The sequence below is a fragment of the Procambarus clarkii genome, chromosome 13, assembly GCF_040958095.1.
Source record: "Procambarus clarkii isolate CNS0578487 chromosome 13, FALCON_Pclarkii_2.0, whole genome shotgun sequence".
Lineage (NCBI taxonomy): Eukaryota > Metazoa > Arthropoda > Malacostraca > Decapoda > Cambaridae > Procambarus > Procambarus clarkii.
The window spans coordinates 4,444,116-4,471,992 of record NC_091162.1 but is presented as its reverse complement, the minus strand read 5'-3'; the positions used below and the strand labels follow the sequence as shown (position 1 = coordinate 4,471,992).

Here is a 27,877-nt window from a genome sequence, read left to right as displayed (position 1 = left end):
GTAGCGCAAAAAAGGGACTACAGAGAGCACAAAAGGTATTTACCAGACCTCAGCGGAGATAATTACATTAACAATCTATCAATCTATATCTATCCTACACACTTCATAATGTCAGCAATTTACAGAGAATGTTCAATAACAATGTATATACAGTTAATCATAGTACATTAATGGTAAGTTTTTTCGCGAATACATAATTGTTTGAGGTATAGAAATATTTTAGTGTCATAGGAGAGCCGTTTTTTTATTATTAGTCTTCAAAATACACTACCAGCTTCTGCATCTCAGGTGTCGTACACCGACTGGAAGCGAAATCTGGATTCTTTATACTCCGTTCTTATAGTGAGGAAAGGTCCAGTTTTATCAGTCCTTCCTCTTAGCTCAATCCCTTCAGCTCATTAACGAGTCTCATTGTATATTTTTTGACCCGGTCTAGAGTTTCCATGTCCTTTTTCAAGTAATGGTTCCATGCTGAGGATGCATATTCTTGTGTGGGTCTCACGCTGTTTATGAGGCCGGGAAGTTCCTTTCTCCAAGTTCCTGGAGGATACGAGGATGTTGGCCAGTATGGCACATGCAGCAGTTGTTATTCTACTGATGTGGGCTTCTGGCATCAGATTTGGGGTTATGTCCTCTGATAGGTCTTTCTCCTTCTCTGATTGAAGAATCTGTCTTCCCTTCTGTTGTTCTGATCTACAAGCTCCTGTGCCACTCCTCATAACATTGCATATGGCTGGGTTATATTCCAGCAGCTATTTTTTTGACCACTTCAGGAACATGACCAAATTCATTTGCAATGCATCACAATGTATCTCTCTCCAGACTGTTTTCATGACGCACATCTGTCACGTGTCACATCTGTCTTGCGTCACATCTGTCATGCGTCACATCTGTCATGCATCATATCTGTCATGCATCACATCTGTCATGCGTCACATCTGTCATGTGTCACATCTGTCATGCATCACATCTTTCATGAATCACATTTGTCATGCATCACATCTGTCATGCGTCACATCTGTCATGCGTCACATCCGTCATGCGTCACATCCGTCATGTGTTACATCTGTCTTGCATCACATATGTCATGCCTCACATCTGGCATACATCACATCTGTCATGCGTCACATCTGTCATGTACCACATCTGTCATGCGTCATATCTGTCATGCCTCACATCTGTCATGCATCACATATGTCAGGAGTCACATCTGTCATGCGTCACATCTGTCATGCATCACATCTGTCATGCATCTTATCTGTCATGCATCACATCTGTCATGCATCACATCTGACATGCATCACATCTGTCATGCGTTACATCTGTCATGCATCACATATGTCAGGAGTCACATCTTTCATGCGTCACATCTGTCATATGTCACATCTGTCATGCATCACATCTGTCATGTCACATCTGTCATGCATCACATCTGTCATGTCACATCTGCCATGCATCATATCTGTCATGTGTCACATCTGTCACACATCACATATGTCATGCCTCAAATCTGTCATGCATCACATATGTCAGGAGTCACATCTGTCATGCGTCACATCTGTCATGCATCACATCTGTCATGCATCACATCTGTCATGCATCACATCTGTCATGCATCACATCTGTCATGCCTCACATCTGTCATGCATCACATCTGTTATGCATCACATCTGTCATGCCTCACATCTGTCATGCATCACATATGTCAGGAGTCACATCTGTCATGCCTCACATCTGTCATGCATTACATATGTCATGCCTCACATCTGTCATGCATCACATCTGTCATGCATCACATCTGTCATGCATCACATCTGTCATGCATCACATCTGTCATGCATCACATCTGTCATGCCTCATATCTGTCATGCATCACATATGTCAGGAGTCACATCTGTCATGCCTCACATCAGTCATGCATCACATATGTCAGGAGTCACATCTGTCATGCATCGCATATGTCAGGAGTCACATCTGTCATGCGTCACATCTGTCATGCCTCACATCTGTCATGCATCACATATGTCAGGAGTCACATCTGTCATGCCTCACATCTGTCATGCATTACATATGTCAGGAGTCACATCTGTCATGCGTCACATCTGTCATGCATCACATCTGTCATGCCTCACATCTGTCATGCATCACATATGTCAGGAGTCACATCTGTCATGCGTCACATCTGTCATGCATCACATCTGTCATGCATCACATCTGTCATGCATCACATCTGTCATGTGTCACATCTGTCATGCGTCACATCTGTCATGCATCACATCTGTCATACATCACATATGTCAGGAGTCACATCTGTCATGCGTCACATCTGTTATGTGTCACATCTGTCATGCCTCACATCTGTCATGCATCACATCTGCCATGAATCACATGTCATGCGTTACATCTGTCATGCATCACATCTGTCATGCATCACATCTGTCATGCCTCACATCTGTCATGCATCACATATGTCATGCTTCACATCTGTCATGCGTCACATCTGTAATGCATCACATCTGTCATACATCACATCTGCCATGAATCACATGTCATGCGTCACATCTGTCACACATCACATATGTCATGAGTCACATCTGTCATGCGTCACATCTGTCATGCATCACATCTGTCATGCATCACATCTGTCATACATCACATATGTCAGGAGTCACATCTGTCATGTGTCACATCTGTCATGCGTCACATCTGTCATGGGTCACATCTGTCATGTCTCACATCTGTCATGCACCACATATGTCATGCATCACATCTGTCAGGCATCACATCTGTCACCCGTGTATGTGATACGTCGTGCAGGTGTTCTGACAGTTGACACGTGTTTCCGCAGATGTCGGCGAGGCAGGAGACAGGTATTCAACAGTGCCCCAGTGAGGTGTCAAGGCAGCTGTACCACCCGCCACAGGTGTCCCCTACTAACCCTGGGGCTCTCTACCACCCCCCACCTCCCTCCGCTCCTCCACTCCCAACCTCCGATGGACACAACAGCCTGATCACTCAACTCTCCACCTCATGGGTATTTAAAATTATTATTTGCCATAAAAGATACAATTGTGCTTGGGAGTACCCAGTGTGCGCAGGTTCGAATACTTACTACGGCTCCTGTTGAGTTTATTAAGGACATCTGTGTTAATTATAAGTTTTCTCGTGTGTTTTCACTGTGCCTCCTCGCACCTCATGTGTGATCACTATTGCCCGCTGTGCCTCCCCACACCTCATGTGTGTTCACTGTGGTAACTGCAAGGCTCCAGGTACCTCAGGTTAGGGTTGTGAAGGGTAAAATGACTGGACATTCAGTGAAGTAATTTGTTAGGTAATGACCCAGTTCCTGCTCACAGAGAGTGCATCTGAGTAGTAGGGATGACGCACTGAACAGGATTTTTTGTTATTTTGAAAAATCCCGTTTAGGGAGTCTGTTTTTCAAGTAAATTTTTAAAATCACGTTTAGTGTGTCGGGTTTCCAGTTAAATTTCCCAGTCCCTTTTAGGGCTTTGGGTTTCCTGATAAATTTTCCATTCGTCTCTAGGTCTTCGGGTTTCATTATAAATTTCCCAGTTTCCGATTTGGAGTTATAGAATTCTTATGAGCAAAATAATTTCAGAGTTCATAGAAGTCATAGAAGTTTCTTATAGAAAAGTCAGGGCAAAGTCCGCTCCTTTCTTACTGATAATAAACAATACGGTAAATTTTTGTTTGTTTTCGATGTTACTCATTTGGCGTTAAAGAATTCTTAAGGGGAAAATTCGAGGCAAAAGGGGGCCATACGTTCTTAAAGAATTCTTAAGGGAAAAGTTCCAAATTTTTCAGAGTTCAGTTGTATGAAAATATTTTATAGTTTATTTAATCATAGGAGTTTATTTTCGAGTTTATGACCGTAATTTGGAAAAAGACCATTTTCAGAGAATATGTTCATAGAAGTTTTGTTAAGGAAAATAGACATCTAAGCAGTAAGTTTAATTTTTATTCCTATTTACAGCTATTTCACCTGTAAAAGACCGAAAATGATTCAGAGACCATTTGAAGACAGAAAATTACCGAAATTTGTCAGGGACCATTTTCATACCGATTTTCAACAGATTTTATTTGAAGACTGGAATTAAAATAAAAAAAAATGAAAAAGGCTATTTCCAGACCCATTTTCAACAGAGTTTTTTGAAGACCGAAAATTGACAGAACCCATTTTCAGACCACAAAATAGTCAGAGACCAGTTTGAGCTCGAAAATAATTAGAATCCAGTTTATACCCAAAAATATTCAGAGTCCCTTAAAGAGTCCAGTTTATGCCCAAAATTTATCAGAGACCATTTTCAGACCAAAAATCCAGTTAAAGACAGAAAATAAGATCAGAGTCAGTTTATAGAACGAAATTCGTCAGAGTCTAGTAAAGACCTATATTCATCAGAGTCTAGTTTGACACCCAAATTTGACAAGAGTCCAGTTTTGAGACCAAAAATTAGTCAAAGACAGAATTTCATCTTCGTCATATTTCAAATGTAGAACAATAAATCTAAACAATTATTGAACTCTAGCTCATGTCCCCGCCTTAGTCCCCTGTCATAGATTCGTTTCTAACAGTCCACACCACCTAAAACTTAAACTGCTGTATTTCAGACGTAGTAAAATACAATAGTTTAGTTACCAAGCTCCAGCTCCTGTTCCCCGTCATTCTTTAATGGTACAACTCTGTCAATACCCGTTCAATTTCCTGAAATTTAAAACAGACATACTCCTACCTGAGCAAGCAAAGAAATTAGTGATATTGAACTCAAGCTCTTGTCCCCTGCCTTAGTTCACTCCCGTATCTTCGTTACTACCAAATCAATTTCCCTGAACTCTAACATCACTGTATTTCAGAAATAGTAAAATAGATTCAAACAATTATAGAGCTCCACCTCTCGTCCACTGTCTTAGGTAATTTGTACAAAATCTTTATTATCAGACCAAATCCCCTGAGATTTAAGATCACTATATTTTTGTCGCAGTAAAATAAATCAAGACATTAACCGAGCTTCAACTCCCGTCCTCCGCCTTACATCATCATATACAAATATTTCAGATCAAGACGCTCTCAAGTCTATCCCAGTAAACATATCCTCTCTTTTAATACCCTTTTTCTCACTCAGCTATGTAAATAATCACTAACGAGCTAATATCCGCACAGTAATAAACATCACACTGTCAGATCACACCTTACCTTGAATATCCTTTACCTCCCTTACCTTCCCCAACTCCCTTTTCGCCCTTATATTCCCACACCCCTTAGCTTCCTCCTCCCTTATCCTCCTCTTCTCTTACATCTTACCTATTCCCCAACTTCACCCAAACTTCCCTCCCTCCCCTCCCTCCCCAGAATTTAAAGAAATTCAGCTTCTATACTCATTATTCATGTTCACTCCATATTTCTGTGTTCTTTGTCATATTTTCATGTTCATCTCATGTTCTCTGTGCAACTTTTTATACTCATTATTCATGTTCACCACAAGTTCTTATTCCCCACATATTCACTGTGTTCATCTCATTCTCTTACATCTTCTATGTATTCTCTGTCATTTTCCCGTATGTTCACTGTGTTCAATGTATTTATGTAAGTTAGGTCATGTCTGGTTGGGTGAATTGGACTAGGTAAGTTAGGTTAGATGATGCATGTTAGGTTATGTCAGTTTGGGTAAGTTATGTTGGGTAAGATACATTAGGTGGAAGAGGTTAGGTAGGTGAGGGTACATAAGTAATGTTACTTTATATAAGTTAAGTTAGTAAGTTAGGTTAGTTTAGATGTTACGTTTAGTTAGATTAGGTTAGGTTAGGTTATGTCAGTTAAGTTTGGTTAAGTTGTGTTATGCAAGATAAGCTAAGTTAGGATAAGTTAGGTTAGGTTAGGAAAGCTAGGTTAGGTTAAGTTAGGTTAGGTTTACTTAGGTTAGGTTAGGTAAGTTATGTTAGGTTAGGTTAGGTAAGTTAGGTTAGTTAAGTTAGGTTAGGTTATGCAAGTTAAGTTAGGTTAGGTTATGCAAGTTAAGTTAGGTTAGGTAAGTTACATTAAGTTAGGTTAGGTTAGGTAAGTTATATGAAGTTAGGTTAGGTTGGGTAATGTAAGCTAGGTTAGGTTAGGTAAAGTAAGCTAGATTAGGTTAGGTTAGGTTAGTTAAGTTAGGATATGCTAGGTAAGATAAGTTAGGTTAGGTAAGTTATGTTCAGTTTGGTTAGGTTAGGAAAGCTAAGCTAGGTTAGGTTAGATAAGTTGCGTTATGTTAGGATCTGGTAGGTTAGGATTGGTAAGATATGTTAGGTTAGTTATGTTAGGATACGTTTGTTAAGTTATGTTAAGTTAGGTTAGGTTAGGTTTGATAGGTTAGGTTAGGTTAGTTAGGTTAGGACTGATTAGGTTATGCAAGTTAAGTTAGGTAAGTTACATTAAGTTAGGTTAGGTTAGAAAAATTAAGTTAGGTTAGGATAGGTAAGTTATGTTAAGTTAGGATAGGTTAGGTAAGTTACATTAAGTTATGATAAGTTATGTAAGTTATGTTAAATTAGGATAGATTTGGTTAAGTTAGGTTAGGTTAGTTAGGTTTGGTTAGTTAGGTTAGGTTAGGTAGGATAGGTTAGGTTAGGTTAGGTAAGTTTGATTAGGGTAAGTTACATCAAGTAGGGGGGGAATGGTTAGGTTAGGTTAGATATATTTTAAAAGAAGTGCAAGTTTATTATGAAAAGCAGAACTAGTTACATTTTGGAGATATATTTTATGCCTGATGATGTCTTAGAGAACAACATTGATGTCTTAAAGAACAAAATTGATTTCTTAGAGAACAACATTGATGTCTTAGAGAATAACTTTGATTAACGAAGGAGAGTTTCTTTGATGAACGAAGGTGAGTTAGAGAACAGCTTTTATGCACGAAAGTGACTTAGAGAACAAATTTGATGATTGATATTAACTTTTAATATCTCTGAGAATAATTTTTGAGTTCTAAGTGAATAACTTTGATAAAAGAAGATGTCTTAGAAAGCTTCTCTGATGAACGAAGGTGAGTTGGAGAATACCTTTGATGACTCTGAGAATAAATTTTGATGACTCTTGAGAATAACTTGAGGGCATGAGTAGTATTTTTGACGTCTTTGAGTGTGTCTTTGATGTTTTTGAGTGACTTATATGTCTCAAAGAGTATTTTTTTATGTCTCTGAGTGTCTTTGAAGTCTCGAAGAGTATTTGTTTGTGTCTCGAAGAGTATATTTTGGTGTCTCTGAGTGAGTCCTTTATGTCTTTGGTTGTTCTTAGATGTCTTTGAATGTTTTATTGATGTCTTGAAGAGTTTTTTTTTATTTCTCTTAGTGGATCCTTTATGTCTTTAGGCGTTTCTTTGATGTCTTGAAAAGTATTTTTGGTGTTTCAAAGAGTGTCTTTGATGTCTCGAAGAATGTCTTTGATGTCTCGAAAAGCGTCTTTGATGTCTCAGAGAGTGTCTTTCACTAATTTTCCTACGTAACGACACAAAATTTTAGTTAAGAACAGTGTTGAAAGATTCCATTTGACTATTCTTGTACTCTACAAAGTATACTGTTAGTTAAAAAAGTATTGAATGAAGCTACATTTGACTATGTTTAGTTGAGGGGAAGAATAATTTTTAGTTAAGCAATACAAGAAAAGATGATTAACATGGTTATTTTCAGTTTAGTAAAATATTATTTTAGTTTAAAAAAAATGAAGAGCATGACTATTTTTTAGTTGATTGAAGAATACTTATAGTTAAAACAAATTATGAACGTGACTATTTTAAGTTGATTGACGATGGATAAAGTTAGTTATGAAAAGTACTAGAAAGTTTCCTTTGACAATTTTTAGCTAAGAGAAATGTTATTTTAATTAAGAACAGTGTTGAACGAGATTAATCCCGACTATTTTTTAGTTCGTTGACGAATATTTTAGTTAAACAACAAGAAAAAGAGTGCCTTGATAAATTTGGTACTGGATAAAGTGAAGATTTGTTTCGAACAGTGTTGTGAAGAACATTCTGAAAACATGGAGAATATGACAGAGAACACAGAAAACATGTAAGAGAATGCATTGAACACACTGAACATACGGGGAAAATGACAAGGACTTCATCAAAGATGTAAGAGAATGAGATGAACACAGTGAACATGCGGGGAATAAGAACTTTTGGTGAACATGAATTATGAGTATAAAAAGTTGCACAGAGAACATGAGATGAACATGAAAATATGACAGAGAACACAGACATATGGAGTGAACATGAATAATGAGTATACAAGTTGAATTTCTTTAAATTCTGGGGAGGGAGGGAGGAGAGTTTGGGTGAAGTTGGGGAATCAGTAAGATGCGTGGGAGTATGGGGTATAGGAGGACTATAAGGGTGGGGGGGGGGAAGCTAAGGGGTGTCAGGATATAAGGGAAAAAAACGGAGTTGCGGAAGGTAAAGGAGATAAAGGGTATTGAAGGTAAGGTGTGATCTGACCGTGTGATGATTATTACTGTGCGAATATTAGCTCGTTAGTGATTATTTACATAGCTGAGTGAAAAAAGGGTATTAAAGGAGAGGATATGTTTACTGTGATAGACTGGAGAGCATCTTGATCAGAAATATTTATGTTTTTTTTTTTTTTTTTTTTTTTTGAGATATATACAAGAGTTGTTACATTCTTGTACAGCCACTAGTACGCGTAGCGTTTCGGGCAAGTCCTTAATCCTATGGTCCCTGGAATACGATCCCCTGCCGCGAAGAATCGTTTTTTCATCCAAGTACACATTTTACTGTTGCGTTAAACACAGGCTACAGTTAAGGAATTGCGCCCAGTAAATCCTCCCCGGCCAGGATACGAACCCATGACATAGCGCTCACGGAACGCCAGGCGAGTGTCTTACCACTACACCACGGAGACTGTTTGATGATGTAAGGCGGAGGACGGGAGTTGAAGCTCGGTTAATGTCTTGATTTATTTTACTACGTTAGAAATATAGTGATCTTAAATCTCAGGGGATTTAGTCTGATAATAAAGAACTTGTACAAATGAGCTAAGACGGGGGACGAGAGTTGGAGTTCGGTAATTGTTTGAATCTCTTTTACTATCTCTGAAATACAGTGGTGGTAAATTTCAGGGAAATTGATTTGGTAATAACATAGATATGGGAGTGAACTAAGGCAGAGGATAAGAGCTTGAGTTCTGTATCACTAATTTCTTTGCTTGCTCAGATAGAAGTATGTCTGTTTTAAATTTCGGGAAAATTGAACGGGTATTGACAGAGTTGTAACAGTAAAGTATGGCTGGGAACAGGAGCTGGAGCTTGGTAACTAAACTATTGTATATTACATCGTCCGAAATGCAGTGGTTTTATGTTTTGGGGGTTTGGACTGTTAGTAATAAATCTACGACAGGGGACTAAGGCGGGGACACGAGCTAGAGTTCGGTAATTGTTTGGATTTATTGTACTACGTCTGAAATATGACGTAGTAAAATTGGGCTAATAGTAGTGAAAATGCAATCATTGACTAATTTTTGTTCTCAAAACTGGATGAAAATTGGTCTTTTACTGGACTCAGACGAATTTCGCTCTATAAATGTATAAATTTTGAGCTCAACCTAGTCTCTGACTATTTTTTGTTCTGAAAGTGGGCTTTATCAAATTTTGGTCTTCAAATGGATTCTGTTCAAAATGGGTCTGAAAATAGCCTTTTTACAAATTTTGCTTAATTTCTGTCATCAAATAAACCCTGTTGAAATTCGGTTTGAAAATGGTCTCTGTTAAATTTCAGTAAATTTCGGTCTTCAAATGGTCTCTGAATAATTTTCGGTCTTTTACTGGTGAAATAGCTTTAAATGGGCATAAAAACTAAAACTTACTGCTAAGATGTCTATTTTCCTTAACAAAACTTCTATAAACTTATTCTCTGAAAATGTTCTTTCCAAATTTCAGTCAGAAACTCATAAAAAAACCCTTATGATTATATGAACTCTGAAATATTAACAAAAACTAAAATCTGAAAATTTTTAAATTTTTCCCTAAAGAACTCTTTAAAACCGTATGGACCCCTTTTGCCTCGAATTTTCCCATAAGAACTCTTTAACTCCAAATGAGTTATTTTACAAACAAACAAAAATTTACCGTAGAGTTTATTCTCAGTAAGAAAGGAGCGGACTTCGCCCTGACTTTTCTAAATGAAACTTTTATGTCTTCTATGAACTCTGAAATTATTTTCCTCATAAGAATTCTTTTACTCCAAATCAAAAACTGGGAAACTTATGATGAAACCCGAAGACCTAGAGACGAATGGAAAATTTATCAGGAAACCCAAAGCCCTAAAAGGGACTGGGAAATTTAACTGGAAACCCGACACCCTAAATGGGATCTTAAAAATTGAATTGGAAAACTGAAGCCCTAAATGGGATTTTTCAAAAAACAAAAAAATCCTGTTGAGTGTGTCATCCCTACTATTCTCCAGGAGTGATCAGGATTGTGAGATCCGTCACCTGTAGCCACCTGCCACAGGTAACGGTACCCACCTGCCACAGGTAACGGTAGCCACCTGCCACAGGTAACGGAAGCCACCTGCCACGGGTAACGGTACCCACCTGCCACAGGTAACGGTAACCATCTGCCACGGGTAACGGTACCCACCTGCCACAGGTAACGGAAGCCACCTGCCACAGATAACGGTAGCCACCTGCCACAGGTAACGCCAGCCACCTGCCACTGGTAACGGTAGCCACCTGCCACAGGTAACGGTAGCCATCTGCCACAGGTAACGGTAGCCATCTGCCACAGGTAACGGTAGCCATCTGACACAGGTAACGGTAGCCATCTGCCACAGGTAACGGTAGCCATCTGCCTCAGGTAACAGTAGCCACCTGCCACAGTTAACGGTAGCCACCTGCCACAGGTAACAGTAGCCATCTGCCACAGGTAACGGTAGCCACCTGCCACAGGTAACGGTAGCCATCTGCCACAGGTAACGGTAGCCAACTGCCACAGGTAACGGTAGCCATCTGCCACAGGTAACGGTAGCCACCTGCCACAGGTAACGGTAGCCATCTGCCACAGGTAACGGTAGCCACCTGCCACAGGTAACGGTAGCCATCTGCCTCAGGTAACGGTCGCCACCTGCCACAGGTAACATTAACCCAACCACTGTGTAGCACAGTCTGGTGCACAGTCTGGTGCACAGTTTGGAGCACAGTCTGGGGCACAGTCTGGGGCACAGTCTGGTGCACAGTCTGGTGCACAGTTTGGAGCACAGTTTGGAGCACAGTCTGGTGCACAGTCTGGGGCACAGTCTGATGCACAGTCTGGTGCACAGTCTGGTGCACAGTCTGGTGCACAGTCTGGTGCACAGTCTGGGGCACAGTCTGGTGCACAGTCTGGGGCACAGTCTGGGGCACAGTCTGGGGCACAGTCTGGGGCACAGTCTGGGGCACAGTCTGGTGCACAGTCTGGGGCACAGTCTGGTGCACAGTCTGGTGCACAGTCTGGGGCACAGTCTGGTGCACAGTCTGGTGCATAGTCTGGGGCACAGTCTGGGGCACAGTCTGGGGGACAGTCTGAGTTACAGTCTGGAGCACAGTCCGAGGCACAGTCTGGTGCAAAGTCTGGGGCACAGTCTGGTGCACAGTCTGGTGCACAGTCTGGTGCACAGTCTGGGGCACAGTCTGGTGCACACTCTGGTGCACAGTCTGAGTTACAGTCTGGAGCACAGTCTGAGGCACAGTCTGGAGCACAGTCTGGAGCACAGTCTGGGGCACTGTCTGGGGCACAGTCTGAGACACAGTCTGGGGCACAGTCTGGGGCACAGTCTGGGGCACAGTTTGAGGCACAGTCTGGGGCACTGTCTGAGGCACAGTCTGAGACACAGTCTGGGGCACAGTCTGGGGCACAGTCTGAGACACAGTCTGGGGCACAGTTTGAGGCACAGTCTGGGGCACAGTTTGAGGCACAGTCTGGGGCACTGTCTGGGGCACTGTCTGAGGCACAGTCTGGGGCACAGTCTGGGGCACAGTCTGAGACACAGTCTGGGGCACAGTTTGAGGCACAGTCTGGGGCACAGTTTGAGGCACAGTCTGGGGCACTGTCTGGGGCACTGTCTGAGGCACAGTCTGAGGCACAGTCTGGGGCACAGTCTGGGGCACAGTCTGAGACACAGTCTGGGGCACAGTCTGGGGCACAGTTTGAGGCACAGTCTGGGCACAGTCTGTGGCACAGTCTGGGGCACAGTCTTGGGCACTGTCTGAGGCACAGTCTCGAGCACAGTCTGAGGCACAGTCTGTGGCACAGTCTGGGGCACAGTCTGTGGCACAGTCTGGGGCACAGTCTGTGGCACAGTCTGGGGCACAGTCTGAGGCACAGTCTGTGGCACTGTCTGGGGCATAGTCTGGAGCACAGTCTGAGGCACAGTCTGTGGCACAGTCTGGGGCACAGTCTGGAGCACAGTCTGGGGCACAGTCTGGGGCACAGTCTGAGGCACAGTCTGTGGCACTGTCTGGGGCACAGTCTGGGGCAGAGTCTGAGGCACAGTCTGGGGCACAGTCTGAGGCACAGTCTGGGGCACAGTTTGAGGCACAGTCTCGAGCACAGTCTGGGGCACAGTCTGGGGCACAGTCTGAGGCACAGTCTGTGGCACTGTCTGGGGCATAGTCTGGAGCACAGTCTGAGGCAGAGTCTGTGGCACAGTCTGGGGCACAGTCTGGGGCACAGTCTGAGGCACAGTCTGGGGCACAGTCTGAGGCATAGTCTGGGGCACTGTCTGGGGCACAGTTTGAGGCACAGTCTCGAGCACAGTCTGGGGCACAGTCTGGGGCACAGTCTGAGACACAGTCTGGTGCACAGTCTGGGGCACAGTCTGGGGCACAGTCTGGGGCACTGTCTGAGGCACAGTCTGAGACACAGTCTGGGGCATAGTCTGGGGCACAGTCTGAGGCACAGACTGGGGCACAGTCTGAGGCACAGTCTGGGGCACTGTCTGGGGCACTGTATGGGGCACAGTCTGGGGCACTGTCTGGGGCACAGTCTGAGACACAGTCTGGGGCACAATCTGGGGCACTGTCTGAGGCACAGTCTGAGACACAGTCTGGTGCACAGTCTGGGGCACAGTCTGGGGCACAGTCTGGGGCACAGTCTGGGGCACTGTCTGGGGCACAGTCTGGGGCATAGTCTGGGGCACAGTCTGAGGCACAGTCTGGGGCACAGTCTGAGGCACAGTTTGGGGCACTGTCTGGGGCACTGTCTGGGGCACTGTCTGGGGCACAGTCTGAGGCACAGTCTGGGGCACTGTCTGGGGCGCAGTCTGGGGCACAGTCTGGGGCACAGTCTGGGGCACTGTCTGGGGCACAGTCTGGGGCACAGTCTGAGGCACAGTCTGAGGCACAGTCTGAGGCACAGTCTGGGGCACAGTCTGAGGCACAGTCTGGGGCACAGTCTGGGGCACAGTCTGGGGCATAGTCTGGGGCACAGTCTGAGGCACAGTCTGGGGCACAGTCTGGGGCACTGTCTGAGGCACAGTCTGGGGCACAGTCTGAGGCACAGTCTGGGGCACTGTCTGAGGCACAGTCTGGGGCACAGTCTGGGGCACAGTCTGAGGCACAGTCTGGGGCATAGTCTGGGGCACAGTCTGAGGCACAGTCTGGGGCATAGTCTGGGGCACAGTCTGAGGCACTGTCTGAGGCACAGTCTGAAGCACAGTCTGGGGCACAGTCTGAGGCACAGTCTGGGGCACTGTCTGAGGCACAGTCTGGGGCATAGTCTGGGGCACAGTCTGAGGCACAGTCTGGGGCATAGTCTGGGGCACAGTCTGAGGCACAGTCTGGGGCATAGTCTGGGGCACAGTCTGGGGCACAGTCTGGGGCACTGTCTGAGGCACTGTCTGGGTCACTGTCTGTGGCACAGTCTGAGACACAGTCTGGTGCACAGTCTGGAGCACAGTCTGAGGCACAGTCTGGAGCACAGTCTGAGGCACAGTCTGGGGCACTGTCTGAGGCACAGTCTGGGGCACTGTCTGGGGCACTGTCTGGGGCACTGTCTGAGGCACAGTCTGAGACACAGTCTGGTGCACAGTCTGGGGCACTGTCTGAGGCACAGTCTGGGGCACTGTCTGAGGCACAGTCTGGGGCACAGTCTGGGGCACTGTCTGAGGCACAGTCTGGGGCACTGTCTGAGGCACAGTCTGGGGCACAGTCTGGGACACTGTCTGGGACACAGTCTGGGGCACAGTCTGGGGCACAGTTTGAGGCACAGTCTGGGGCACAGTCTGGGGCACAGTTTGAGGCACAGTCTGGGGCACAGTCTGGGGCACAGTCTCGAGCACAGTCTGGGGCACAGTCTGTGGCACAGTCTGGGGCACTGTCTGAGGCACAGTCTGTGGCACAGTCTGGGGCACAGTCTGTGGCACAGTCTGGGGCACTGTCTGAGGCACAGTCTGTGGCACAGTCTGGGGCACTGTCTGAGGCACAGTCTGTGGCACAGTCTGGGGCACAGTCTGGGGCACAGTCTCGAGCACAGTCTGGGGCACAGTCTGGGGCACAGTCTGGAGCACAGTCTGTGGCACAGTCTGGGGCACAGTCTCGAGCACAGTCTGGGGCACTGTCTGAGGCACAGTCTCGAGCACAGTCTGGGGCACTGTCTGAGGCACAGTCTCGAGCACAGTCTGAGGCACAGTCTGGGGCACAGTCTGTGGCACAGTCTGGGGCACAGTCTCGAGCACAGTCTGGGGCACTGTCTGAGGCACAGTCTCGAGCACAGTCTGAGGCACAGTCTGTGGCACAGTCTGGGGCACAGTCTGTGGCACAGTCTGGGGCACAGTCTGTGGCACAGTCTGGGGCACAGTCTGAGGCACAGTCTGTGGCACTGTCTGGGGCATAGTCTGGAGCACAGTCTGAGGCACAGTCTGTGGCACAGTCTGGGGCACAGTCTGGAGCACAGTCAGGGGCACAGTCTGGGGCACAGTCTGAGGCACAGTCTGTGGCACTGTCTGGGGCACAGTCTGGGGCACAGTCTGAGGCACAGTCTGGGGCACAGTCTGAGGCACAGTCTGGGGCACTGTCTGGGGCACAGTTTGAGGCACAGTCTCGAGCACAGTCTGGGGCACAGTCTGGGGCACAGTCTGAGGCACAGTCTGTGGCACTGTCTGGGGCATAGTCTGGAGCACAGTCTGAGGCACAGTCTGTGGCACAGTCTGGGGCACAGTCTGGGGCACAGTCTGAGGCACAGTCTGGGGCACAGTCTGAGGCATAGTCTGGGGCACTGTCTGGGGCACAGTTTGAGGCACAGTCTCGAGCACAGTCTGGGGCACAGTCTGGGGCACAGCCTGAGACACAGTCTGGTGCACAGTCTGGGGCACAGTCTGGGGCACAGTCTGGGGCACTGTCTGAGGCACAGTCTGAGACACAGTCTGGGGCATAGTCTGGGGCACAGTCTGAGGCACAGACTGGGGCACAGTCTGAGGCACAGTCTGGGGCACTGTCTGGGGCACTGTCTGGGGCACAGTCTGGGGCACTGTCTGGGGCACAGTCTGAGACACAGTCTGGGGCACAGTCTGGGGCACTGTCTGAGGCACAGTCTGAGACACAGTCTGGTGCACAGTCTGGGGCACAGTCTGGGGCACAGTCTGGGGCACAGTCTGGGGCACTGTCTGGGGCACAGTCTGGGGCATAGTCTGGGGCACAGTCTGAGGCACAGTCTGGGGCACAGTCTGAGGCACAGTTTGGGGCACTGTCTGGGGCACTGTCTGGGGCACTGTCTGGGGCACAGTCTGAGGCACAGTCTGGGGCACTGTCTGGGGCACAGTCTGGGGCACAGTCTGGGGCACAGTCTGGGGCACTGTCTGGGGCACAGTCTGGGGCACAGTCTGAGGCACAGTCTGAGGCACAGTCTGGGGCACAGTCTGAGGCACAGTCTGGGGCACAGTCTGAGGCACAGTCTGGGGCACAGTCTGAGGCACAGTCTGAGGCACAGTCTGGGGCACAGTCTGAGGCACAGTCTGGGGCACAGTCTGAGGCACAGTCTGGGGCACAGTCTGAGGCACAGTCTGGGGCACAGTCTGGGGCACAGTCTGGGGCATAGTCTGGGGCACAGTCTGGGGCATAGTCTGGGGCACAGTCTGAGGCACAGTCTGGGGCACAGTCTGGGGCATAGTCTGGGGCACAGTCTGGGGCACAGTCTGGGGCACTGTCTGGGGCACAGTCTGGGGCATAGTCTGGGGCACAGTCTGAGGCACAGTCTGGGGCACAGTCTGAGGCACAGTCTGGGGCACAGTCTGAGGCACAGTCTGAGGCAAAGTCTGGGGCACAGTCTGAGGCACAGTCTGGGGCACAGTCTGGGGCACAGTCTGGGGCATAGTCTGGGGCACAGTCTGAGGCACAGTCTGCGGCACAGTCTGGGGCACTGTCTGAGGCACAGTCTGGGGCACAGTCTGAGGCACAGTCTGGGGCACTGTCTGAGGCACAGTCTGAGGCACAGTCTGGGGCACAGTCTGAGGCACAGTCTGGGGCATAGTCTGGGGCACAGTCTGAGGCACAGTCTGGGGCATAGTCTGGGGCACAGTCTGAGGCACTGTCTGAGGCACAGTCTGAAGCACAGTCTGGGGCACAGTCTGAGGCACAGTCTGGGGCACTGTCTGAGGCACAGTCTGAGGCACAGTCTGGGGCACAGTCTGAGGCACAGTCTGGGGCATAGTCTGGGGCACAGTCTGAGGCACAGTCTGGGGCATAGTCTGGGGCACAGTCTGAGGCACAGTCTGGGGCATAGTCTGGGGCACAGTCTGGGGCACAGTCTGGGGCACTGTCTGAGGCACTGTCTGGGGCACTGTCTGAGGTACAGTCTGAGACACAGTCTGGTGCACAGTCTGGAGCACAGTCTGAGGCACAGTCTGGAGCACAGTCTGAGGCACAGTCTGGGGCACTGTCTGAGGCACAGTCTGGGGCACTGTCTGGGGCACTGTCTGGGGCACTGTCTGAGGCACAGTCTGATTCACAGTCTGGTGCACAGTCTGAGGCACTGTCTGAGGCACAGTCTGGGGCACTGTCTGAGGCACAGTCTGGGGCACAGTCTGGGGCACTGTCTGAGGCACAGTCTGGGGCACTGTCTGAGGCACAGTCTGGGGCACAGTCTGGGGCACAGTCTGGGGCACTGTCTGGGACACAGTCTGGGGCACAGTCTGTGGCACAGTCTGGGGCACAGTCTGTGGCACAGTCTGGGGCACAGTCTGGGGCACAGTCTGGGGCACAGTCTGGGGCACAGTCTGGGGCACAGTCTGTGGCACAGTCTGGGGCACAGTCTGTGGCACAGTCTGAGACACAGTCTGATGCACAGTCTGGAGCACAGTCTGAGGCACAGTCTGGAGCACAGTCTGAGGCACAGTCTGGGGCACTGTCTGAGGCACAGTCTGGGGCACAGTCTGGGGCACTGTCTGAGGCACAGTCTGGGGCACTGTCTGAGGCACAGTCTGGGGCACAGTCTGGGGCACAGTCTGGGGCACTGTCTGAGACACAGTCTGGGGCACAGTCTGTGGCACAGTCTGGGGCACAGTCTGTGGCACAGTCTGGGGCACAGTCTGTGGCACAGTCTGTGGCACAGTCTGGGGCACAGTCTGTGGCACAGTCTGGGGCACAGTCTGGTGCACAGTCTGGGGAGAGTCATCATGGTGGATTACACTTGTGAGAGATGCTATCCAGAGAAAACCAGTTTGTTTATAACTGTTAAAACGAGGCTCTTAAAGTCCATACAATATATTAAGAGTCTCAGGAAATTAGCCTCATATTAGCAATTGTTCTGAAATATTATTATCAAGCAGGAGTTAGGCGACGATAAATTAAATTAAATTAAATGTTTTTTAAATGTGGACTCACAGTTTACCACAAGCAGCCGTAATACTGACCGGAGCCCCCACACACAGTTCATGGTCACCAAAACTCTGAGTAAATAAAATGCAGGGTGACATTACGAAGGTCATGTAACGACCCTCCTGTCCAGCGGTATTCGCTTGTTATCCACTTAAGGAGGTGAAGAGAGAGGAGGAGAGAACCATTAAGCCAAGCGTCTGATCTCTATGACAGATGCCAATTAACCACCCGTCTCTCGCAATACTTTATGCCACTCTTCAGAATTTCAATTCAGTGGGGTGCTATCTTCGACTGGATATAGACGTGTCCTCAGATGCTCCGGTGATTGTGTGTTTTTAAATAGTTATATATTTATACAAACGTTGCTCATCTAACTAAAAACTCACTAGTTTGAGTTGTATGTTTACTTGTTCTCTCACACCATCTCTGTTTATCTGTCTGTCTGTATGTCAGTATGTCTGTCTGTCTGAGTCTCTACCTGTCTTGCTCTGCCTCATATTCTTCTGATAAGAATTAACCCAAAGAGAGAGACAGAGAGATCTGTGAAAGATATATGAGAGGAAGGAAGGAGAGTGATGGGAGGGTGTAAGAATGTCCGATTTGATCTGCCCGAATGTGGGAACCGACCTGTGAGATTTATATTTATTTAATTTATATGAATTTATATTTAGAATTTATATTTACGTTAATTTATATACTTCGATAGCAATTTGTATAATGATAAGTGGACTGTATTTCTGCAATAATCTCATAATCTCACAAATCGATCCTCTACACATTAGGGGGGGTTTATTAAATTTATATATATGCAGCCAATCAAACTACAGTATTAACTACATACATTGAAAAAGTTCCTTATCTTATAGTACAGCAGGTTAGTCCACCAGGTATAACTAGGGTGTAGACACCAAATTATCCTCTTTGAGGTAGCTTCCATCACCCAGTAACTGGTGCACAAAATCTTGCTTCCTCGTCTTGACCTGTCAAAAGGGCGCTAGCTGAGAAACCAGAAACCTATATATGACAAGTTATATCAGAGAAAACACTATACATGGAACAATAAAGACCTGGCTTAATTACCTTTAGTTTGAGGCTATGTCGCGCTCTAACCGGGTCACCCTATATAATGACATTAATGGCCATAAATGAAAGATACATGGGTTTCGGAAAGAACACTTAACTTGAATTTGTTGACAGCGTGTGATAATGGTACACCTTTGGTTTCCATAACACTTCGTCCAAGTAAAATTAACAGGAGCCGAATTTGCTCCCGTGTGAGCCTCTGGTCTAGTATCAACAACAATGGCTGCCCTCCTTCCTCCCCTGATGCCTGGCTTACATTGTCCACATGACAGAAAGTGATAGAAGGGTCACATTTACTCTACTTTAATATTGATAATTAAGTTAATTTATATGAGATGGTTTATGATGGTAAAGTCCAAAGACTAATGTATTTAAGAATAATTCCCAGCAGAATAGCTGGTGAATTTATAATGGTATGTGGTGATGATATCCCATTTTCTTTAGACGGTAATTCCACTACAAGTTACGTTTTCTATGGGTAACTTGTTTATACAATACAGCTATTATCTGTATGTATGATATTATTATGTGGTGTCGGATTTTCCGACATAATTCCCCAGGGGCTGCTCACGGGTTGAAGTCCTCTTTAGAACAGACGAACACCGATACTCCTCCTTCGAATTATTAGATTAATTTGATGTTAGTAGTTAGTAATCACACGTTTGTGTGTCTGTTCGTACAGGACGGATGTCCCGTACTAGAGTTGCAGAGGTTAGAAGTCTAATGCAATTTCATTTCCCTGTCAACTCTTGAAAGGCTAATATTCAAGCCTAATTACATATTATTTAACCCAGAAGACTGAATGTGATCAAGTACTACAGTCAAGTATGATTCAGGGACTGCAGTGAGATCAGTGACATTAGATATAACTTGAAGTTTGTTCAGGTAACTAGTCACTGATATATAAACACTGAGGTCCATGGAATACATCTTGATTAAATAATAAATGTATCAAATCGGTCATCAGATTTATTGGGGTTTAATTTAGTTAATTGATTCAGAAGATTGAATAGCTCATCATTAAAGTAAAGTATGGTTCTGAGACTGCAGTGGGTTCAGTGACATTGGTCGCAGTGACTTGTAGCTGTTTAGGCTACTGTTCACTGATTTGCCACTGAGGCCTCATGAACTCATCTTCAGCTTTAAATGATGATACTAACATCAACCTCTGTTGGTATAGTCAGCTGTAATCTCCTTAGTATAATGCTACTGGAGAAATATAATCAGCTGACAAATTTAGATTTCTACTGGTATTGTTTATCTGCAGGCATAGGTCTCCTCAGGCTTGATACTGGGCCTGAGAGTAATTTACCTCCTGCAGAGTTTAACATGGTTATACCCTGATATTCAGTAGGGCTACCGATGAATCGATGACAATAGTCTGTCCCTACAAGGAGACCGAAGTCGGTGAGGTGATCAGACTTAATATTATCTGCCAATTTTATTCCTCTATTTCTCAGGAATTTGGCTGTTGCTCTCAGACCTTGAACTTGTAGGTCTACTGGTATTTTGTCCACCACAATGGCTTGTACTCGACAGACGTACCTGCCTAAACGTACTGATGGTTGTACCACCTGGTAGACTTGAGGTCCTGCATCTGTTACAAACCCTGAGATATTGAATGACATCTGGGCTACAGGCCTTAATTGTAATTCATCTGCCAGCTTTTTAGTGATATATGTTCTCTGGGATTCTTGGTCAAACAACCCACGGGTATGGACCTTGGCCCTCTTATTCAGGATGGTAATTTGGGCAGTAGGCAAAGTCGTATTACCTTTAGACTTTGCTGATTGGACACTCTTTGTTTGTTGCACCTTGCAGTACTGTACTGTGGTGGGAATGCTATTTTCCACCTTGGGGTTTGGAGACGTTGTTTTGGTGTCTCTGCACAATGCTGCATGGTGCTGACCTTTGTTACACCTATTACAAGGGTGTAATTGGGTATCACAATCCTTGATGTTATGTTTCCTGAGGCACCTCGTGCAATGTTGCAAATCTTTGAGTCGCTCAACACGGGCGTCGCTATCAGGAAAATTAGGGCAGTGGTACATTGAATGTTTCTCATTGCAGAACAAACATGTTCCATAGCTTCCTGTACCCTTTGGTGTCACGTTCTTGGGTGACACAGTAACTATAGGCTTGGAGGGTCCCACTGCATATACGCCCACACTGCTACTGTTCCACTTTGGTGTTGAATTATATTGTCTAGATTGATTTGGAGTACCTTTGGTACTCTGTGGTTTACTATTATTGGTATCTGAGGGTTTACTTGGTGGTTTTAATTTGTCATGTGTTCGTAATTGATGAACTACTGACTTTAAACCTTCAGATATTTCATTCATAGATAAGATGCTTTTATTGTAATGAGCACTCATTTGTCTCAATATGTCCCTAGGTATTTTCTCCTGGACAATTAATTTCAAGACCCACTCAGCCCCGTTTGTATCTGCTGTCAGGCTGAGGGCATTGATCAATGATTCTACCTCCAGCTTGAAGACTTGGAGTGAATCAGCTGAAGCCTCCGGTGGGGGTAAATGCAACAGCTCATGAACTAAATGTGATGTTCTTACTTCTGGATCAGCATAATTATCCTTGAGGAGTTGTACTGCCAGATCATAGCCGTCATTAGTTAATCTCAGATGGGATACTACTGTTTTAGCCTCACCTGATAATTGGCCTTGCAAATAAGAGAATTTACTACTTTTTGGTAAAGATTGTTTTAAGTCTACAAGGTCAACGAATTTGTTCCAAAATTCGTCCCAATCTTCCTCATCTTTTCCTGAGAAAGTGGGTAAATTAATTGGAGGGAGTCGAGCTTCTGCTTGACTCGTATTAGATGCAACTGTTGTTGTTGTTGCTGTTGCCTTGTTCTGGGCAATTAATTTGACATAAGGTTGTAACGTGGCCTGAGTGTGATCTTCATAATTCGCTAGATCAACCATAATGTCGTCTATTTCTGTTTCTGATAAATTGGTGTTGGCAAGTTCAGCCACATATGTTGCTATTTGGCATTTGATTTGCTCAAATTTACCTGCAGCTGCTTGATAATAGCTTTCCAGGTCAGCATAATCAACTTGAGATTGTTGTGACAAATCTTCACATTTCTTGATCTGTCTTGTTAAGTGGCCTTTAAGACCTGCAAGGGTTCTTTTCATTCTCCCTGCATTATCCATACTGGCTAGTTGGTGAAGCCTTGTGGGACTTGTACTTGGGCTGCTCATAATACTGAACAAGCTCTGATGGTAGCCTAGGGTAAAATGCACTCACTAGGCAATAATCCTACCTCTACTAGAGGTTAGCACTTAAAATTAATACACATTATATATATACAATCATACACACTAATGATTTGAGTGATAAACCAGTGTCACTGGAAGTACCTTTAGGTTAGCTCTTCTATATCACCCTAGGATGGTAGAGACACTAATTAATCACTCAAAGGTGTAATGATCATAAGTAAATTATTATATATACAACTCAACTCGAGTTGATAAAAATTACACCCAAAATAGGGTCTGGACCATTCATTAATGGTGTTAGGTTGTTTAATATAGTACAACTGACTATGGTAATAATGGGACTAGGATGAGCAATAATAGTTCAACTAGTCATATCCTACCCTGTTGTGGGTTGGCAATTAGTAATTATTATACTGTGATCACTAGTGCAATATATTAAATAATTCTCTATTTTGGAGAAATAATATACACAATTATTGATAATAGCCTCTTAATTAGCCTCTATGAAACTTCTAATATTATCTAGAAGTATTAAATATTATTAGTGACCTCGCGAAATAAACTCCACAAAATTCGTAGATAATCTCTCGAGAAATTTAACACCACGAAATCCGTGAACAATATCGCGAAGACACAGTCACTAATTTGGCTGGCTTCTATATTAGCGCTGTCATTTTACAGAATAACACGCCACCAATATCTGTGGGTGTACATGAAACCGCTGACGAAGCTGATCTGAACTGAGCGGGGCTCGTGAACTCACACGAGTCAACGCCGCCGTCATTGACTGCTGGCTTTGTTTAAATAACACTGCACTAGTATATTTAATGAATCCACTGGTTAACTGGTTCATCCGGTACTAAGATGACCAAATGTGGGTTCATAGGATCAAATAATCCGTCATCCGGTTCGAAGATGACCAAATAATGTGGGAACCGACCTGTGAGATTTATATTTATTTAATTTATATGAATTTATATTTACGTTAATTTATATACTTCGATAGCAATTTGTATAATGATAAGTGGACTGTATTTCTGCAATAATCTCATAATCTCACAAATCGATCCTCTACACATTAGGGGGGTTTATTAAATTTATATATATGCAGCCAATCAAACTACAGTATTAACTACATACATTGAAAAGGTTCCTTATCTTATAGTACAGCAGGTTAGTCCACCAGGTATAACTAGGGTGTAGACACCAAATTATCCTCTTTGAGGTAGCTTCCATCACCCAGTAACTGGTGCACAAAATCTTGCTTCCTCGTCTTGACCTGTCAAAGGGGCGCTAGCTGAGAAACCAGAAACCTATATATGACAAGTTATATCAGAGAAAACACTATACATGGAACAATAAAGACCTGGCTTAATTACCTTTAGTTTGAGGCTATGTCGCACTCTAACCGGCTCACCCTATATAATGACATTAATGGCCATAAATGAAAGATACATGGGTTTCGGAAAGAACACTTAACTTGAATTTGTTGACAGCGTGTGATAATGGTACACCTTTGGTTTCCATAACACTTCGTCCAAGTAAAATTAACAGGAGCCGAATTTGCTCCCGTGTGAGCCTCTGGTCTAGTATCAACAACAATGGCTGCCCTCCTTCCTCCCCTGACGCCTGGCTTACATTGTCCACATGACAGAAAGTGATAGAAGGGTCACATTTACTCTACTTTAATATTGATAATTAAGTTAATTTATATGAGATGGTTTATGATGGTAAAGTCCAAAGACTAATGTATTTAAGAATAATTCCCAGCAGAATAGCTGGTGAATTTATAATGGTATGTGGTGATGATATCCCGTTTTCTTTAGACGGTAATTTCACTACAAGTTACGTTTTCTATGGGTAACTTGTTTATACAATACAGCTATTATCTGTATGTATGATATTATTATGTGGTGTCGGATTTTCCGACACCGAATGCTAACCTGTGGTAATAAAAGTCAGTACCGTACTGATGATGAGGCCCTTCGCGTGCACCCATAGTAACATAACTGAGAGTGAACACCTCCTCCTCCTCCATCACGAGAGAGCGAACGCATCTATTAGCTCCTGATTAGCAAACTGTGATATTTCCTGTCAAGACCCTGTTAACATATTACGAGGTGATGAGTGAAGAGGTATAAACAGAGCTGGTTTAGCTGTCTATCCGTTTTGCTCGCTCACAGCCTATCTACCTCTCCATATGTTCATCTGTCTGGAGTCGCTACCCCACCACTGGAGTGGGTGGACGTCGTGAACTGCACTTCCCAGTTATTGCTTGACGCTGGGTGAGGAAGGGCGTTGTTTGTTGTGTCGGAGCCATGGGCAACCCAATTTCCCCTGTTCCCCACTGAGACCGTGGGTCTGGAATTTTCTAGACGTGCATCTTACCTTGCCCTTGAAGTTGTCTTGTTGGATATGCTACGTGTTCAGGTTGCTGATGTGTACGGCCTCCAGCTGTTGACTACCCATCGAGCACTTGTGAAGTTTCACTCTACTGAGGTGTATCGGGAATTCGTGCACCGATATAACGGGGGCTCCTTTACTCTTCCTGGGGACGGTGGTACTGTCACTGCTGTTGCTCTGTGACGTATGTGGCACTGCATAGTGTGCCCTTCGAGTTCTCGGAGGCCCTGCTTCGGAGGTATTTTGGCCAGTATGGGACGGTGGTCTCCCTCCGTATGAACTCCGTCTCTTAGGGCAGGTGGCGTGGAGTCTCGTGTGGTACCCAGACTCTCGCCCTGAGGCTCAAATCCCCTGTCCCATCTACGACTACCTGCTGGGGTACACTATGCGGGCCTTTTATGCAGGGCAACCAAGACAATCTTTTCGTTGTTGCCTTGATGGGCACCAGGCGGCCGCATGTACTAAGGTGGCGTCTGCACCTGTTAACCTGTTTTGAGAAGAGGATTTTCCCCCGTTGGCAGCTCAGGGACTTGTGGTGTTTGTGTGTTACTGAGGAAGTCTTGGTTGTAGGGTTGATGTAAAGCCATTGCTTGGTTACTGACTTTAATACGTATATAAACAATTACATGACTAGCTGCTTCCAAACTGGTAGCGTCCTGTGTGCTCTTGTTTACCTTCCCTGGCGTCTGCTCCGCCGCACATAGAAAACGGCTGGTACCATTTTCTGTGAACATGACATCCCTCCTTTTCTTTAAAAAGAATGAATACAGGATGTCTACCATGCTTGTAGCACAAAGCAAAGTTATTGACACAAAGTAAGTTATTAACATATCAAGAGATATTGCATACATTTAACATTAATTAAGCACACAAAGAATTTAAACAACTTAATCTTTACCACAAAGGATTTCAATGTTAAAATACATATGCAATGTTAAACAAACATGAAAGAAACTGTAATACAAAGTTTCAAAATATTGAATGAGAGATCTGCATTATTCAAACAATATTAAATTTAGTTCAGCATGACAAGTAAATATTTTGCATTACATAGGAACACAATTAATCATCAAATCGTGTAGGGCGTTTAACATGACGTTTAGGACGAGAGTCCCCAAATACAATAACATCCCTTGATGAATTGTTTATTGACTTATAACTCATTTTTTCTTTTTCTTTTGCACGACTTTGCACTTCATCATTTTCTACACTAGTTGGAATCACTTTGAAATAAGCCATATTACGAGTTATACTATATTCTCTATTACTAGCTGTTACCTTAGTTCCTTTTACACTAATCACTTTATATGGTTTTGTATCATACGGCATATCTAGCTTTCCCTCTTTTTTCTTTTTAACGAGAACAGTATCTCCAACCTCTATGAATTGTTCCTTTGCACGTTGATCATGAGCAATTTTCATTTTGCCCTTGGCTAGTGCATCCTTCTGAGCGAGACGTTTATCCGTTACCTCGGCTGGCATGACAGGTAGTGCGATCCTCATAGGACGTCCAAATAAAAGTTCACCAGGCGACTTGCCCAGTGTTCCATGTGGTGTTGCACGGTAGTTCCTGAGAAAAGCATACATAGCTTGTTTCCAGGATCGTCCTTCGGCATGAGCACAGCGTACCGCTTTCATGAGAGGTTGCATGAATCTCTCAACTTCTCCATTTGCTTGAGGATGTAGTGGCATCACACGGCGGTGTTTGACTCCAATATGCTCAGCAGAGTTGACGAAGTCTTGTCCATTGAATGACGGTCCATTGTCCGTCTTGACAACTTCAGGAATGCCAAAATTTGAAAAGATCTTGTCGAGTTTCGGGATGACAGCCTTTGCAGATGCGGAAGTGATGATTTCTACTTCTGGATAACGTGAGTGATCATTAATGACTACCATCAAGTACTCTCCAGTTGGTAGTGGTCCGCAGAAGTCCATCGATACTTCCGTCCATGGTGCAGCAGGTAGTGGTGAAGGTTGTAGAGGTGTTGGTCTTGAAGTATCCACTGCAGCTTGGCAAGGGACACAGGCATCATGCATATCCTTTGCTTGACGATCAATGCCAGGAAACCACACCTTTTCTCGTAGCAGCTGTTTGGTCCTAACAAGACCTTGGTGTCCTTGATGTGCAAGCTTCAGAGCACGCTGCTGGAGAACAGCTGGAATGACGATACGAGTACCTCGCAGCATGGTGTCGCGTTGTTGCGTAACACTTAATTCTGTCTGGATGCGTTCAAGTGCTTTGAATGCATCTTGGTCAACTCCTGAGGGTGGGATGCGTGGAAACTTTTTCTTAGTCAATGCATCCACTGTTGCTTGCAGAGTTGGGTCCTCTAGGGTTGCAGTACGGATTTCATCAAGAGTGAGAGCCTTAGGGACTGCATCACAGGTTACAGAGTGTACATATTCCTCGGCAACTTGCTGATGCTTGGTGATGGTGAAACTGTTGGCAGGATGTCGACTGATGTAATCAGCGGGATTGCCTGCACCCGGCTTGTATTTCACCATAAAGTTGTATGGTTGCAGACAAAGAGCCCAACTCTCAATGCGAGCTGGTGGTTTGGACTTTGGATTATTGAAGATGGTCTCCAACGGTTTGTGGTCAGTGACTATCGTGGTGAAGGGTGCACCAAGCAGATACACATTGAAGTGTTCACAGCCCCATACAAGAGCAAGAGCTTCCTTCTCTGTCTGACTGTATCGTTGCTCAACATCTGTGAGAGAACGGCTGGCGTAGGCAATTACTACTCTGGAATCTGGTTGACCAGGTTTGTGTTGGGCTAAAACAGCACCTAAACCAACAGGACCAGCATCCACCGTTAACTCAGTGTCCATTGATGGATCAAAATACGCAGCAGTCGCATTCTCTACTAGTGCATTTTTCACAGCATCAAATGCATTTTGCTCGATATCGCTCCAGTACCATGATGCATTTTTCTTCAGGAGCTCTCGTAGAGGCTTCGTAATGGTAGCAAAATCTGGAATGAAGCGAGAACAGTAGTTTGCCATTCCCAGAAAACTATGTACTTCAGTGGACGTTGAAGGAGGTGCAGCATTTTTTATATCTGCAACTTTTTTAGGATCTGGAGACAGACCTTTGTCACTAAGTACATGTCCAAAGAATTCAATTTTACGTTGATTGAACTCACACTTTGCTCGGCTTAACGTCAGATTCTTTTCTCGTAAGCGTTGCAATGTTGCACGAAGAGCTTTGTCGTGTTCAGCTTGGGTACGGCCATAAACAATGATGTCATCAGACATGTTGTCAGCATTAGGTATATCTTGCAATACCTGGCTGA

At 45.0% G+C, this 27,877-nt stretch overlaps 1 protein-coding gene across 1 annotated transcript; it reads right to left on the bottom strand.

Annotated features, from left to right (window-relative positions):
• Positions 1–398: 398 nt before the first annotated feature.
• Positions 399–25,910, bottom strand: LOC138364535 (streptococcal hemagglutinin-like). The gene is made up of 3 exons (XM_069324190.1): positions 25,769–25,910; positions 11,152–17,639; positions 399–752 (listed from the first exon to the last, which is right to left on the bottom strand). The coding sequence occupies exons 1-3, from the start codon at positions 25,908–25,910 to the stop codon at positions 399–401; spliced, it is 6,984 nt and encodes a 2,327-aa protein (XP_069180291.1).
• Between the last annotated feature and the right edge of the window lie 1,967 nt (positions 25,911–27,877).

Excerpts from the sequence above, each read along its gene's own strand:
- LOC138364535 (XM_069324190.1), bottom strand. The coding sequence starts at position 25,910 with ATGCCGTATGATACAAAACCATATAAAGTGATTAGTGTAAAAGGAACT. Across the intron at positions 17,640-25,768 it reads AGAAAATGATGAAGTGCAAA|ACTGTGCACCAGACTGTGCC; the intron begins GTCGTGCAAAAG and ends GACTCTCCCCAG. Across the intron at positions 753-11,151 it reads CTGTGCTACACAGTGGTTGG|CTGCTGGAATATAACCCAGC; the intron begins GTTAATGTTACC and ends TCAAAAAAATAG.